This window comes from Chlorocebus sabaeus, chromosome 22 (genome assembly GCF_047675955.1).
Source record: "Chlorocebus sabaeus isolate Y175 chromosome 22, mChlSab1.0.hap1, whole genome shotgun sequence".
NCBI lineage: Eukaryota > Metazoa > Chordata > Mammalia > Primates > Cercopithecidae > Chlorocebus > Chlorocebus sabaeus.
In genome coordinates, this window is record NC_132925.1 from 93,293,459 (window position 1) to 93,309,207 (window position 15,749).

Genomic DNA, 15,749 nt, shown 5'->3' on the forward strand with positions numbered 1-15,749 from the left:
GCGCACACGGAACATAGCTGAACAGCACCACGAAGACTGAAAACGGACCTGACATGGGGATCACAACCCACAGAAGGCAGGTTGGAGTTTGAGGTCTGAACTCAACCAAATTGGTTACCTACGGTGTCAGTTATCAACTTACGGCCTCTCAGCTTTGAATGCGCCACTCAATAAATATACCCTGTGTTTTACAATGGCATTCCTTTAAATATTGGTCCTTTAAAGTGAGCGCAGTGCTATGCTTTCTCAGTAGAAGGCACTGGAGGGACAAGACTTCCTGCCCTTTTTTAGCGTGGGCTGGGGATCAGCAGTGTGCATGTGAGAATATCCATCGGAACCTGCCCCAAGCCTGGGCGCAGAACAGTCCCTTTGCGACTTTGTATCCTTGGCCTTGCAGTCACCTTTCTACAGCTCTCTTGAGCCAGAAAACAGAGCCCTTGTGCAGCCCACCTGCTCCGAAGACCCCCTGCCTGCGCTTGTATTTCGACTTTCTTCGTAAGCCTCCATATTACCTGCACGCAGCTGCCTGTGGCCCTGAGGGTCACATGCCAACCTGCCACGCCTTCTGCAAGTGGCTGTGTGGTCCACACACTCTGAAGGCCATCTGTCCCTTCTAACACCTGGACTTCCATCGCATGCCCATGCCACCAGTTGCTGATTAGCTGTTTCTACCTGCACTTGAGGGGGTCGTCTATTAGTTGCCCAGCAATTCCAGACTAGCCTGCCCAAACCGGAGCACTTACCTGCTATCTGATGGGCTGAACCCCTTCCAAGTTGGCCCTTCCTTGGATACACTCCCTCAGCCCTGGGGTATGAATGGAAAGACAGAAAAATGTCAACACAGAAACAGAAGATATAAATAACTCATTGGAAATTTTAGAAATAAAATAGACAATAATTGAAATAAAATACTGGATAGGCTCACAAACATAATGGAGATGGCATAGGGAAGAGCCAGGAAACTTGAAGGTAGATTACTGAGTATTACCAATCTGAAAATAAAAGAGAAGAAAATATTTATCTAAAATGAACAAGCCCTCAAGAATCTATGGAACAATACTGAAAAGTCTAATATTTGTGTCATCAGAATTCCAGAAGGAGAGGAGAAAGAGTGTAATGCAGAAAAAAAATTCCAAGAAATAATGGCTGAAAATCCCCAAATTTGGCAAAAGATATAAATCAAGTGATTAAAAAAGCCAAACAAATCCAAATCAGGATAATCCCCCCAAAAATCCATGCCCAGATATAATAATTAACCTGAAGAAACTCAAAGATGAAAAAATTTTGCCAGGCACAGTGGCTCATGCCTGTCATCCCAGCATTTTGGGAGGTTGAGGTGGGAGAATAACTTGTGCCCAGGAGTTTGAGACCAGCCTGGGCGACATAGTGAGACCTCATTGCTGCAAAAAAATTTTTTTTCTAAGTTAGCCGCACATGGTGGTGCATCCCTGTGTTTCTAGCTACCTGAGAGGCTGAGAAGGGAGGATTGTTTGAGCCTAGGAGGTTGAGGCTGCAGTGAGTTGTGATGGCATCACTGCACTCCAGCCTGGGTGACAGGGTGAGATCTTGTCTCTGGAGGGGGAAAGAGAAAAAAAAAAAAAGAAAGTAGCAAGAGAAAAATGATGCATCCCCTATAGGAAAGTGTGATTCAAATTATTTCAGATTTCTAATCAGAAACTATGGATGCCAGAAGAAAGTGGCACAACATTCTAAAGGTGCTGATTAATAGAAAAGAAAAGATTGCTTTCAAATTCTATATCCAGCAAAAATAATATTTATGAATGGAGGTAAGAAAAAGACATCCTCAGTTGAAGGAAAACAAAATATGTCAGCATATTTTCTCTAAAATAATTGTTAAGGCAAGTTTTTAGATAGAAGGGAAATGATAACAGAGGTAAACTTGAACAGCAGGAAGGAAGGAACATCAACATATAAATACCAAGATAAATATAATGGACTAGTTTTTTCCTCACGAGTTCTTTAAATTTGATGATTGGCAGCCAAAAATATAACACTGATTGACATAATACGTAAGACAACTGCAACATAAAGGTGAGAATGTTGGAGGACCTATATGGTGGTAAGATTTTTACATCTCACTTGAAGTGGTAAAATACTGTTTCTAAGTGGACTATGAAAAAGTAGGTATGTATAATAATTCTTAGGGCAACCATAAAACAAGAGAAAAAACTACCCAAGGAGACATAGTAAAATATATAATAGAGAAAATAAAATGGAATACTAAAAAATGTTCAGAGAAAAGAAGGCAGGAAAGTGTAAAAGAGGAAAACAAAAGAGGGATCAAATAGAAAAAAAGTAATAAAATGACAGACTTAAATCCAGACATACAAGTAATTATATTAAATATAAATGGCATACATACATCAATTAAAAGACAGAGATAGTAAGAATTGGTTAAATAAATGATCCAGCAATAGTCTGTCTATAAAATCTCACATCAACTATAAGCATATAGTTAGGTTAATACAAAATGATGGAATTAAGAAAGTGAAAAGCAACTCACAAAATGGAAGAAATTTTTTGCAAATTATATACCTGGTAAGGGACCTGTATCTGGAATATATAAAGTACTACTGCAACTTAACAATAAATAAAAAGACCAATTAACCCAATTAAAAAAGGGGAAAGGATCTGAATAGACATTTTTCCAAAGAAGATACGTAAATGCCTAATAAGCATATGAAAATATGCTCAACATCATTAGTCATCAGGAAAATGCAAATCAAAGCAACAAGATACCTCTTCACAACTACTAGGATGGCTATAATTAAAAAAGACAGATAATAATAAGTGTTGGTGAGGATGTGGAGAGAGAGGAATCTTCATACTCTGCTGGTGGGAATGTAAAATGATGTAGCTGCTTTGGAAAACAGTCTGACAGCTCACAGAAAGGTTAACTATAGAGTTATCATGTAACCTAACAATTCTCCTTTATATTTACCCAAGATAAGACAACAAATATACACACAAAAACTTGTGCATCATTTTAACTTTTGTCAAAAATCTCCTTTAGGTAAAACAATTTTTTTTTTTTTTTTAAATAGATGGAGTCTCACTCTGTCTCCCAGGCTGGAGTACACTGGCACGATGTCGGCTCACTGCAACCTCCGCCTCCCAGGTTCAAGCGATTCTTCTGCCTCAGCCTTCCGAGTAGCTGGGACTATAGGTGCGCACCACCACACCCAGCTAATTTTTGTAATTTTTAGTAGAGATGGGGTTTCACCATATTGGCCAGGGTGGTCTTGAACTCCTGACCTCATGATCCACCCACCTCTGTCTCCCAAAGTACTGGGATTACAGGTGTGAACCACCGTGCCTGACCTCCTTTAGGTAAAACAATTCTAAAGGAGACAAAGGCAGTCTCAGGCTGGGCAGAGTGTCTCATGCCTGTAATCCCAGCAGTTTGGGAGGCCTGGGTGGGTGGATTGCTTAAGCCCAGGAGTTTAAGACCAGTCTGGGCAACATAGTGGGACCACCATCTCTATAAAAATGCAGAAATTATCTGGGCATAGTGGCACATGTCTGTAGTCCCAGCTACTTGGGAGGTGGAGGTAAGAGGAATGCTTGAGCCTGGGGGGTTGAGGCTGCAGGGAACCGTGATGGTGTCACTGCATTCTAGCCTGGGTAACAGAGTGAAACCCTGTCTCAGAAAAAACGAAACAAACAAACAAACAAACAACCAAACAACAACAAAGGCAGTCTCAGACATCAGAAATCAAAGGAAAGAAGGGAATAAATTAGGTCTGCATTGTCAGCTCTTTAGAGTAAAATTATACACGTTCATATGTTCAGCTGCACATATAAGCCAGTTCTCCCACTCCTATTGGCATAAGAACATAAGCCAGTTCTCCCACTCCTATTGGCAAGCCATTTATAGAGAGCACACTCTTGAGTCAGAAGATTAAATATTTTGGCCAGGCATGGTGGCTCGTGCCTGTGATCCCAACACTTTGGGAGGCTGAGGCAGGAGGATCACTTGAGCCCAGGAGTTCAAGACCAGCCTGGGTAACGTAGTGAGGCCCCGCTTCTATAAAAAATTAAAAAATTAGCCAAGTGTGGTGACACACGACTGTGGTTCCAGCTACTTGGGAGGCTAAGATGGGAGGCTCACCTGAGCCCACAAGGTTGAGGCTGCAATGAGCAGTGATTGCACCTGGATCACTGCCCTCCAGCCTAGGGAACAGGTAATACCCTGTCCGAAAAAAGAAAAAAAGAAAAAGAAAAAGGAAAAGAAGATTAAACATTTGACTTCATATCCGTGACTGCTATTTAGAAGTATCTGAAATTAGAGGAGAATGTAGTCACCAACCCTACTATTTAGCAACTGACAATCTGTGTTTGTGCAAATCAGGACATGGATTTAGCAAGATTTTGCTGCTGCAGTTAGGGAATTTCAAAACAATATCTAGAAAGTTACTTTACTTAGATAAGGGACATAAGTATAACTTAGTGGAATGGACACTGAAAGGTACTTTTCTGAGCTGATAATTTTTTTTGCAATGATCAAATTACTTAAAACAAAAAGTAAATATAAAGTAGGAAAATAAAAAAGAAGAGAGCTCATTTAGTGTCCTGGGAGCGAAGCAGTATCTTTTATTTACTCATTCATTCATTCACTTACTCATGCATTCCACAATTATTTATGGAGGGTCTACCATGTGCAAGGCTCTACACTAGGTGCCAGGGATATAGATATAAATTTTGCAGGGCCTTTCATGTTTCATTTGGTGAAACTGAAAGTAGAGACTAAATCATCTCTAAATTCCCACTGAGATGTGATGGCCAAAATGTACCCAAGTCTGACTTCCCTTGCTCTTGGAAAACCAGGTAAACAGAGATCAACAGTTTGTGAAGGTTCAATCTGCAGGGAAATCTCAGAGGACATGTCTCCAGGCTGTGTGGTCAGTCTTAGGTGGCAGAGTGCTCAGTGGGGCTCAGTGCCATTTTTTTTTTAACTTAATGGTGGCTGGCCTGTGGCCTCAGATGATGAGGGCTGGGGATATTGGGGAGGAGAGGCAGAGACTGGTGGTCACTGAGACTACCCTGGAGAAGAGACATGAGTTAGGTCAGCTGGACTGAGGAAAGAAGGCAGGAGGAGGATGGAAAAGGCAGTCCCAGAAGGGAAGAACTGAGGTGATGGGTTACAGAAGGAAGTCGCTGTTACATGCCTCATGTCCTACACTTATAGGAAGGAAAGAACACTCAAATATATTTAGAATAAATTTCTGCCAACAAAAGGGGACTTTTAGAAAAGCAATTGTAACACTGCCTATGTGAGATTTGTTTTTTGTTTTTAATTTAAATACAACTAAGAAGTTATATTCCATTCTACTTGAGAGAGGAGAGAGGATGTGTGTGCATGCCTGCGTGCGTGTGTGTGTGCACGCGCCTGTGCCTTGTGATTAATTCATCTAACTTATCCTTGATTATGTAACAACCTACTGAGAATATTAGGTACATATACTAGTGAATTCAGTAGGATGTGGAACCATGAAGTTTCAGGAATCCCCAGGGGTCTTTGGGAGCCCAGAGTCTATCTGAGGGTTAGGGAGACAAGTGTGACCATCTAGAGGTGACCCTAGGGTGAGTGTTGAACTATGACTTGCTTACACAAGGTACTGTTAAACCTTAAGAACATTAGCAAACTGTCATCCTCCCAACCTGGGGAACAGAGCAAGACCCTGTCTCTACAAAAAATTTAAAAATTAGTTGGGTGTGATGGTGTGAGCCTGTAGTCCTAGCTGCTTGGGAGGCTGAGGCAGGAAGATTGCTTGAGCCCAGGAGGTTGAGGCTGCAGTTGGAGCTATGATCGTGCCACTGCATTCCAGCCTGGGCAACAGAGTGAGACTCTGTCTCAATAAAAACAAAACAAAACAAAACAAAACCCAACCAGCCAAACAAGCCAAAACCAACCAACCAACCAACCAAACAAACAAACAAAAGAACAAAGCAAACTGTCATCCTTGAAGTAGTAAGGCATATCATCATTTCTTAAGCCAGGTGATTCATTCATATTTCATTTTAAAGTTTATGTTAAAACTGTTTTCTGTTTGTGTATCAAGCTGACATATCTTTTTTTTTTTTTTAAATAGGTAATTTCATGCTCCCAAAATGGGACATAAAGTGGTTGTCTTCGACATTTCTGTTGTCAGAGCCTTGTGGGAAACTCGTGTGAAGAAGCACAGAGCTTGGCAGAAGAAGGAGGCGGAAAGGCTTGAGAAGAGTGCCTTGGAGAAGTATGTGTTTTCTTAACCTAGTCTTGTAGCTTGTTTGGTGAATAAGGATTTGGACAGGCAACAGTTGCATTATGAAGGAGGATGCTTTTCTTCTGGGATTTCTCACTGTTGCTAACATTTTCCTCATTAAACTTTAGAGCCTTACACTGTTGCTCAGTACAAATATGCAGTTCCTATGATAGCAACACCCATGGTTATAAGGACCTACCTACCACCCAGGCACCGTGCTAGGCACAAGGAAGACAGAGATGACGTGATAAATCCCCCTACAGTAAATGCTGTAGCAGGCTGCCTAGCTAGAGTTCACTGAGCTAACTCACCAGGCTGTCTGGCGCTCTGGAGACCATCTGACTGCCGTCTGGGGCAGCTTGGGGCTACTCTATTGTGCACTTCAGCCCTCCCCCATTGAGCCGAATTCTAGGTAAGATTCATTGTGTTGGTGTCATTTTTACTTGGATGAAATGGTGTCATTTGCCTATCATATACGGTCATGAAATGTGAGTAAAAGAGAGTTATGTATATGAACACCAAGTCGAGTGCTTTGGAAAATTTACAAAGTAGAAAGATTGCAGGTGGCTTTGCATATGTCTGCAATTTTTATTCCCTGTGGAGAAACCAGAACTGGAACTCATGGATGATGCATTAGGGGTGCTGTTTATATAAAATAGACACAATGGGATTCTGATTGGCAGACCCATTCTCAAAGAAAGTCCCAACCCTACGTCAAGTTGGCCAATGATGGTATATTTGCACACTTTAAGTTAAAAACAAGATGTGTAGGGGCCGGGTGCGGTGGCTCATGCCTGTAATCCCAGCACTTTGGGAGGCCGAGGCGGGTGGATCACGAGGTCAGGAGATCGAGACCATCCTGGCTAACATGGTGATACCCCGTCTCTACTAAAAATACAAAAAATTAGCCAGGCATGGTGGCGGGTGCCTGTAGTCCCAGCTACTTGGGAGGCTGAGGCAGGAAGGCAGAAGAATAGCATGAACCTGGGAGGCAGAGCTTGCAGTGAGCTGAGATCAAGCCACTGCACTCCAGCCTGGGTGACAGAGCGGGACTCTGTCTCAAAAAAAAAAAAAAATATTTGTAAGGTGCGAATCTATCTACATTCTTGGTTCTCCACTTTTATTAGCTTTTTGGATTAAACAAATACCTATTCTGATCATGCTTGATAATTAAGCTGCTACTGTATTCATCACAGTGGTTTCAGGTGGTTACCACCATCCCTAATTTGCAGATGAGGAAACTGGGACTTAGGTAAGTTGCTCAAGTTCACACACATGGTAAGCGGAAGATGTGGCCAAGCCCTTGCCTCTATGTAATGCTGTAATCACAGGTAGTTAGAACATCTTTTCTCTTGCCACTAATCTGAGATTGTCCAATATGAAGTAAAGGATTGCTTGAGGAGTTTGAGACTAGACTGGGCAACCTAGTGAGACTCTGTCTTTACAAACAAACAACAAAAAAGAATTAGAACCCTTAAACCAGAAAGCCCACATGGCAATGCATCCAAGAGACCTACAGTCACATAAATCATACAAGGTCCCAGAGCCCAAAATAGCCCTGAGCCCTGCTTCGATTTCCTCCACACACCTAGCATCTGGGGTTACTCTAGACAGAACAAGCTCGCTGCATGGAGGCCCACGCCCTTGGCAGTGGGGAGGGGAGTTAGGGAACACCTGTAGCTGATGCAACTTACTGAGGTTCTTGGAAGAGGAGCCACCTGCAGACATCTGGGGTCTGCAAACTGTGTTCTCTCGTCCGCTTTGGAGTGGGATCTGCCCCTTCATCCCTGTCTTTTGTTGTGGTGTTAACAGCTTCATGCATCTCATGTACATAGGATTGAGCTTGACTTGGACTCAGTGTCATTGAGCTTGTGCAGTATCTCATCTTAATCTAAGACGGAAAACTTCTTGGGTATTTGTTTGGCTTTTCTAGCCCAAGATAAGAAAAACAGTCACCAAGTTGGCTGGGCAGATAAGGAGGAATGTGAGGTAGGGCTGGGGAGGAATGTGCATGTTTAAGAGAGGAACTTAGTTTCTCAGGCTCCTCAGAAATGGGGGTAAGTAAATCTGCCACCTTTACAGGTGTTTTTGAGCTTCCATAATATAATTCATACTGTGATCATTAGTACTATTTGAGGGTTAACTTTTCGTTTCTCAGGATCTGTTTACTGTGCAAAGGAGGAAATAATATGTTGAAAAATTAATGCCTGCCTGATTATAAAAGGCAACTATTTGGTTAATTTAAATTTACTGAAACAAATAAAACCTTCCAGCTTGTTCTGTTACCTCACTTTAGAGTATCTCATCCTGTAATGCTGTAGTTGTTCCATGAAGTATATACCGACACTTAAAAATTATAAGTAGAGATAAAATATGAAATATCACTCTCTCCGAATGAAACTGGATCATTTAGAGCAGAGGTTCCCGAGCCCTGGGCTGGCCTGTTAGGAACTGGGCCGCACAGCAGGAGGTGTGCAGCCGCGATCGAGCATTACCGCCGGAGCTCCGCTTCCTGTCAGGTCAGCGGCAGCCTTAGATTCTCATAGGAGCACAAACCCTTTTGTGAATTGTGCATACGAGGGATCTAGGTTGCCCACTGCTTATGAGAATCTAATGCCTGATGATCTGAGGTGGAACAGTTTTATCCCGAAACCATCCCCCCAACCCCTCATCCGTGGAAAAATTGTCTTCCATGAAACTGGTCCCTGGTGCCAAAAAGTTGAGGACCGCTGATTTAGAGGGAGAAATTAAAGAGTTATTGTTAGGCTCTAAGTGAAGATTTTCTTCTCCATTGAGGCTGTTTGCCATCTGGGCTTAAGGAAAAGGTATTTTATTTTCACATTTATTGATTTAATTAGTAGAACTCTAATGGCATTTTTTTTGGTACGTTTATGGAATATTTGGCATTCTACTAAAACTGAGTTGAGAGGAAGATTTCACATTCAATTATACGGGTGATAGAGTGAAAAGACAATGAATTTTATTCATTTTAATTACTCTCAAGGAAGAGAATGGAATTAAAAAAATAGTTTATATTTCCTTCACTTTCCTACCATTAGGTTTCAAAGGGAATAAGACATAAAATATTTAAGAAAGAAAATAAGACATAAAATAAGACAAAAATCCTTAAGAAAGAAATAAAAAATAGATTTGGTATATAATTATTTTTAATGGGGTACATCTAATTTTCTTTTTTCTCCATTTTATATTGGCTGTACCAAAATATGTGAAATATTTATAACAATTTGTAATATGTGCTATAGGAATATTATATTACATAGGGATGAACTGGTATCATCTCATTATATTGCTAGGATCTGCCCTTAGGTTCAGTCTAAGAAATGAGGAAAGAAAAGTTAGAGACATTAATCTGAAAAGTGCCCACTGAATACAAGAACTTGCAGTGACTGTGCTGTTGGTTTTAAAAATTTTGGAGCGATTGCTTCTAACAGAAGTTCCAGCAGCATGTCCTTGACCTAGAGTCTGCCCCTTGTCCTGACTGCTACAGTAAGATCTAAATCTACAGGTAGATATTTAAAATTCATTTTTATCATATAGTTATAAAACTAAATCCCACGGAAAAGCTAATAAGGAAAAGCAACAATTCCAAGCCCCTACAACATCTCCCAGAGGAGCCCACTTCTCTTTCAGCACTTTCTTCTGCTTTTAAATTCGTATCCCTTCATGTGCTGACACACACACACACACACACACACACACACACACACACACACTTTAATTTTTTTGAGACAAGTCTCTTTCTGTTGCCCAGGCTGGAGTGCAATGGTGTGATCATAGCTCACTGCAGTCTTGACCTCCAGGGCCTAAGCAGTCCTCCTAGCTCAGCCTCCTGAGTAGCTGGGACTAGAGGCATGTGCCACCAGCCCCGCTTTTTTTTTTTTCTTGTGATTTTTTGTAGAGACAGGGGTCTCACTTTGTTTCCCAGGCTGGTCTCAAACTTTGGCCTCAAGTGTTCCTCCCACCTGAGCCACCTTACCCGGCAATATTTTTAAACCTATCACTTTCGTTACATTACTTATAGACTTCACATGTAGATCCTGAAGCCCCGACTCATTGATTGCTGGGTACTTTTCTCTGGCGCAGCTCACTGGGACTGAGACCTATAGAGCTGTGCCAGCCAGTGCTGTCAGCAAAATACTTTTTTTCAAATGTTCCAGCTTCCCTCAGCTGAATGGCAAGCATGAAACTCCAGCAATATCTGAAATGGTTTCTTAAAAGCAAAACATCTGATTAAGAAGGTGACATTTGCATGTAGACCTGGGGAGCCAACCCTGCAGAAATCTAAGAACAAGGGTTCCAGGCAGGCAGAACAGCAAATGCCAATGCCCTGAGGCAAGCGTTTTCCCGGATATTCAATAAGAGCAAGGAGACCAGCGACTGGGCCAGCGACTGGGCCAGAAGATCAAGTGAGGGCAGAGGGGATGAGGTCAGAGCCACAAGGGGAGGGACACAGGGACACAGGTCTGTAGGGCCTTGTAGATAATGCTGTGTGAGAAGAGAAGCCAGTAAGAGGTGTGTGTGGGCAGGGGCATGATGTGATTGACTTTGTAAGAGGCTCACTCAAGCTGCCGGGTGAGTTTGGACCACAGGGAGGCAGGGGTGGTGACAGTAAGCAGAAGATGGTGGCTTGGACCAGCGTGGAAGCAGTGAAGATGATGAGGAGTGGATGGATTCTGATAAAACTGGCCATATTTGTTGATGGATTTGATATGTGGTATGAAGGAAAGCATGGAGTCAAAGATGACCCTGAGATTTTTGGCCAGAGCTGCTGGAAGCCTTTTACTGAGTTTTGGGGTTGAAGATCAGGAGTTTGTGCTGATCAAAAGTTTGTCACTGGGATCACATGTTAACTTTGAGATGCCTTTTAGGCATCCAGGTGGAGATGTTGGAGAGGCAGTTTGATACAGGAGGCTGGATTCAATGAGAAAGTCTTGGCTGGAGATATACATGTGAGCATGGTCAGCATATAGATGTATTTAAAGCCACAAGCTGGAAGGTATCTAAAGAATGAGTGCAGACAGGGAAGAGGCCCAAGGGTTGGGTGTTGGGCACTTGGAAATCCAGAGGCTGAGAAGATGAGGAGGAAGCAGCACAGTGTCTAGAGAGGTAGGAGGGTAACCAGCAGAGTGAGGCATCCTGGAAGCCAAGTGCCAAAAAGCCTTCGAGGAGGAGGAAGTGATTGGCTGCGTCAAATGCTACAGATGGATCAGATAAGATGAGGACTGCGATTTGCCCACTGGGTTAGCAAAGTGGTGGTCATTGATGACCTTGATGAGAGGCTTGTTTCAAAAGACAAGTGAGGGTGACTGAAGTGGATTCAACAGAGAATGATGGAGAAGAGAATTGTAGCTATGAGCAAGGACAACTCTTTCATGGAGTTTTGCTATAAAGTGGAGCAGAGAAACAGGCCCATGGGAGACATGGAGTTGAGGTGGGGTTAAGGATGGGAGAAATAACTGCATATTTGTGCACTGAAGAGAAGGATGCACAAGCAGGAATACTGATGAGGGAGAACTTCTGTGGTAATGCCCTTGAATCAATGGGAGGCTGGCCTTTGTGATCATGGGCAGGGTTTGGCTGTCGGTAGGATCTTGGAGTGTTCTTCCAGGGGAACAGAAAGGAAGGCAGAGGCTATGGGAGCAGAGGCAAATAGGTGGTGTAGATGCCCAGGGAGTTTGTGGAAATTCTGTTGTCTTTCATCTCTTTTCTCTGGGAACCAGGAAGTTCACATCATGAGTTGAGAATGAGGATGGGGTGGGTGGTAATGGAGTTTTGACTGAAAGGGAGAAAGTGTGAAACAGTCATCTGGGGCTTGGGAAGAGGAATAGTCTTGGGAGGTATGGTATGACTCCTGGGCAACAGTGAGGGGCCCCTGAGTTAGTGGTTATCCATTCAAAGCCAGACCAGTGTGCAAGGTTGTGAGTTATCCTTCATCTCATTTACTGTGTGGGGGCAAGTGTAGAGCAGGGAGATAATGGGATACAGACTAAACTGTGGTTTGTTCAAGTGATGGCAAGAGAGGGGCAAGGGAGTTAAGGATGGATGCCAGGAGGTGATTACAATGGGAGCCATGAAATATGTTTTTATAAAAGGCTTATTGAAGGGTAATTGACATCCAATGAACAATTCACATTTAAAGTGTACAATCTGAAAAATTTTGACATATGTATTCTCCCATAAAACTGTCAATGATCATATTCATCACTTTAAAAGTGATTCCAAACCAGGTTTGTTCTGCCTGTGCACAGTAAGCCAATAACTGGGACAACAGGTTTTGCAAAAGAGAAAAGATTTTCCTCACAAGTCTGCTAAGCGAGGAGACAGGAGAACAAATCTCAAATCCATCTCCCTAGAAGTAGGACTTGGGGATATTCATGGGATAGAAAGTAGGGTAGTCTAAAGTGTGGTGAAATGTGATTGGTGGGTAGAAAGGGTGAGGTAATCAGGGTTTACAGAAGCAAAATCAGGCCACATGACTATTCACAGGATATATGTTCAGAGAATGGCAGTGTTAGCATGATCTGAGGTTGGGGTTTTTGGCCCTCTGATGTCAAAGGTCAATCTTTTGGCACCCCTGCAAGCCTTGCAAGCTGAGTCGAGGGGTCAGTGGTTTGGACTGGACAGGGGCTGCCCCTGAAAAACAACTCGAGTAACCATTGCCATGGTGATCCATGCCTCAGAGATGTTATCTGTAAGGAAGCTAGTGAGAGTTTAGTATATTGTTTGGCTACGTGACTTTTAGCTATATAGTTTAGGATCTACCAGAAGTAAGTGATTAGATGCAAACAAGGCAGGTTAAGTCTGGAGGGCTTAAATCAGGTGAGCCCTTGTTTTCCAAAGTTTCTTCACTCTTTGTAATTCTTTCCTGTCATCCCCCAGCCCCATTCCCCAACTCCATCTCCAGGCAATCACTACTTTCTATCACTATATTCTGCATTTATTGGAGTTTCATATATATATTTGTTTTTGAGAAGGGATTTCACTCTGTCACCCTGACTGGAGTGCAGTGATGTGATCTTGGCTTACTGTAGCCTCAATCTCCCTGGCTCAAGTTATCCTCCCACCACAGCCTCCCGAGTAACTGGGACTGCTGGTTATGGAAGATCCATGCCACTATGCTTGGCTAACTAAACATTTTTTTTTTTTTTTTCCCTAGAGACGGAGTCTCTCTATGTTGCTCAGGCTGGTCTTGAATTCCTGGGCTCAAGCTGTCCTCCTTCCTTGGCCTCCCAAAGTTGCTGGGATTATAGGCATAAGCCACAATGCCTAGCCATATATTCTTCTTTTTCTGGTTTCTTTCATGTTTAGATTCACTCATGTAGCATGTATCTGTGGTTCATTTCTCTTTATTGCTGAGTAGTAAGAAACTACATTTTTTTCATTCATTCACCTGTGAATGTGCATTTGGGTTGTTTTCAGTTGGGGCTATAAAACTGATGTGAACACATACATTGGTCTTTGTATGGACATGTGCTTTCTTTCCTCTTGTGTGAGTACCTAGGAGTGGAATGTGTGGATCATCCAGTAACAGTACCTTTATAAAAGCCATTGGAACACAGAGGGTTGATGACTGGGAGGGTCCAGCTGTGTCCAAACCGCCCTCCCCTCATGGCTACCCTTTCCACCACATACAGCACACCCGAGGAATGAGTCTGCTCCTCTCCCCTAATTACTGACATTTAACCACCCCCTAGCCCTGCCGCTAATCTTTTGTGACCCTCCTAACTTGATTGGGTGAAAGACTCAGTGGATGAAGCACTAATGAGAATCTTTACAGGCAGCTGACTTCCTTTCTAAGGGTCCTCCCAGCTCTGATTCAGGGCTGTCTTTGGGAGCTTCTAGCTCTGTGCCTTCTGCTTGCCTTCTTGGTGGCTTTGATCCTCTCTTTCCCTCCTCATGCATTCTACTCCTGGTATTTGCACATCACATTTAGTCAAGAGTGGGAAATTGTGATCATATGAAGCAAAGAACTAATGCTGAGTGCCCAGTGGGTGAAACTAAAATCAGACAGTATTGAAATCAAATGGAACTACGTAGATGACAGGTGGACACAACTTACTGAGCCCTGAAAATCCCAAGACAAGAAGGGCCCAGGGAAAGAGGTTGGGCTGTCTCTCCCCACGTCTCAGTGCCCCTGCTGGCCTTCTGACCCTAACTGGTATTAAAGGATAATTTGCAAAAAAGGTGAAATCATGATTCTGTAGCAGATATAAAAGGAACATCCATTAAACACTTTATTTTTCTCATTATTTATAAGAGGGAAACTGTAAAATGTTACAACCAGCTCAAAGGAGAATCCAAAGGACAGACATTGAGAGACTAGGAATATTGAATACATTTGAAAATGAAGCAGCTGGGCACAGTGGCTCACGCCTGTAATCCCAGCACTTCGGGAGGCCGAGGTGGGCGGATCACCTGAGGTCAGGAGTTCGAGACAAGCCTGGCCAAGTAGAGAAACCCTGTCTCTACTAAAAACGCAAAAATTAGCTGGGTGTGGTGGCAAGCGCCTGTAATCCCAGCTGCTTGGGAGGCTGAGGCAGGAAAATCGCTTGAACCCGGGAGGCGGAGGTTGCAGTGAGCTGAGACTGTACCACTGCACTCCAGCCTGGGTGACAGAGCAAAACTCTGTCTCAAAAAAAAAAAAAAAAAAGGGAACAAATTGGTGTTTTTGGGGGTGGGAGAGGGTTGTCCCTCCACTGGGTAAAATTTATGTGTGTTTATGGATAAGAATTATTTGTATGGCTTTTCATTTTCTACAAGTTAACTTTACTTTCTACAGAGTTATAAAATAGCTTAGTCAAAGTCAAAAGTACATTCCTATAGAATTGGAGAATCCCCTGGAGGCTCCAGTATTCTAGGAAAAGGCTATCCAGCTGTGTTTTGCTTCTTTCAAAGTCTGAAATTTCTCCTTACACTTGACAGTGCCTGGTGGTCCAGACCGGGACTTCCCGCATGCCCAGTCCTGGAAGATGGTCTTGTCCCAGGGGCAGTAAACCTTCAGACCCCTCCTAACCACTCCAATGGCAGGCTTGCCTGTGCCCCACAGTGCCACCCTACAGCCTGACTGAGACTCTGAACCACCCTTCCTTCAGATAACAGCAGAGAGTTTTCACACTAGGACTATTCCTTGACCATGGGGCTTATCTCACACTTATTTAGTGTATACACTGCCTTGGGCCATGTGGAGACCAAGTCTGCATCTGCAGCTTGTTTCTAAAGTAGCGCCCAGAAGACCTGAATCCTGACTGCCACCAGGTTCCCAGTTGGGCTGAGTAGGGTCTGGAATGCTTTTCTGAGTGTGGAATGCATCTAAGCCCCTATCAAATGTGGGCTACCTTATTTTGAGTCAGACAACATCTGTGTTTGATGGTTTTGAAGGAAAACCACAAAACTGTTTTGCATCACATAGAATATGTTAAAGGTCTCAAACAGAAAACAAATTCCTAAATGAAGAAAGGCCCA

At 43.0% G+C, this 15,749-nt stretch overlaps 1 protein-coding gene across 1 annotated transcript in view; it reads left to right on the top strand.

Annotated features, from left to right (window-relative positions):
* The window catches only part of LRRC2 (leucine rich repeat containing 2), a 49,224-nt gene that overhangs the window by 7,194 nt on the left and 26,281 nt on the right, over positions 1-15,749 (top strand). Inside the window, exon 2 of the mRNA XM_007983961.3 lies at positions 6,114-6,257. Within this exon, the coding sequence (XP_007982152.1) occupies positions 6,133-6,257 (125 nt within the window). The 5' untranslated portion in view covers positions 6,114-6,132. The remainder of the gene's footprint in view (positions 1-6,113; positions 6,258-15,749) is intronic.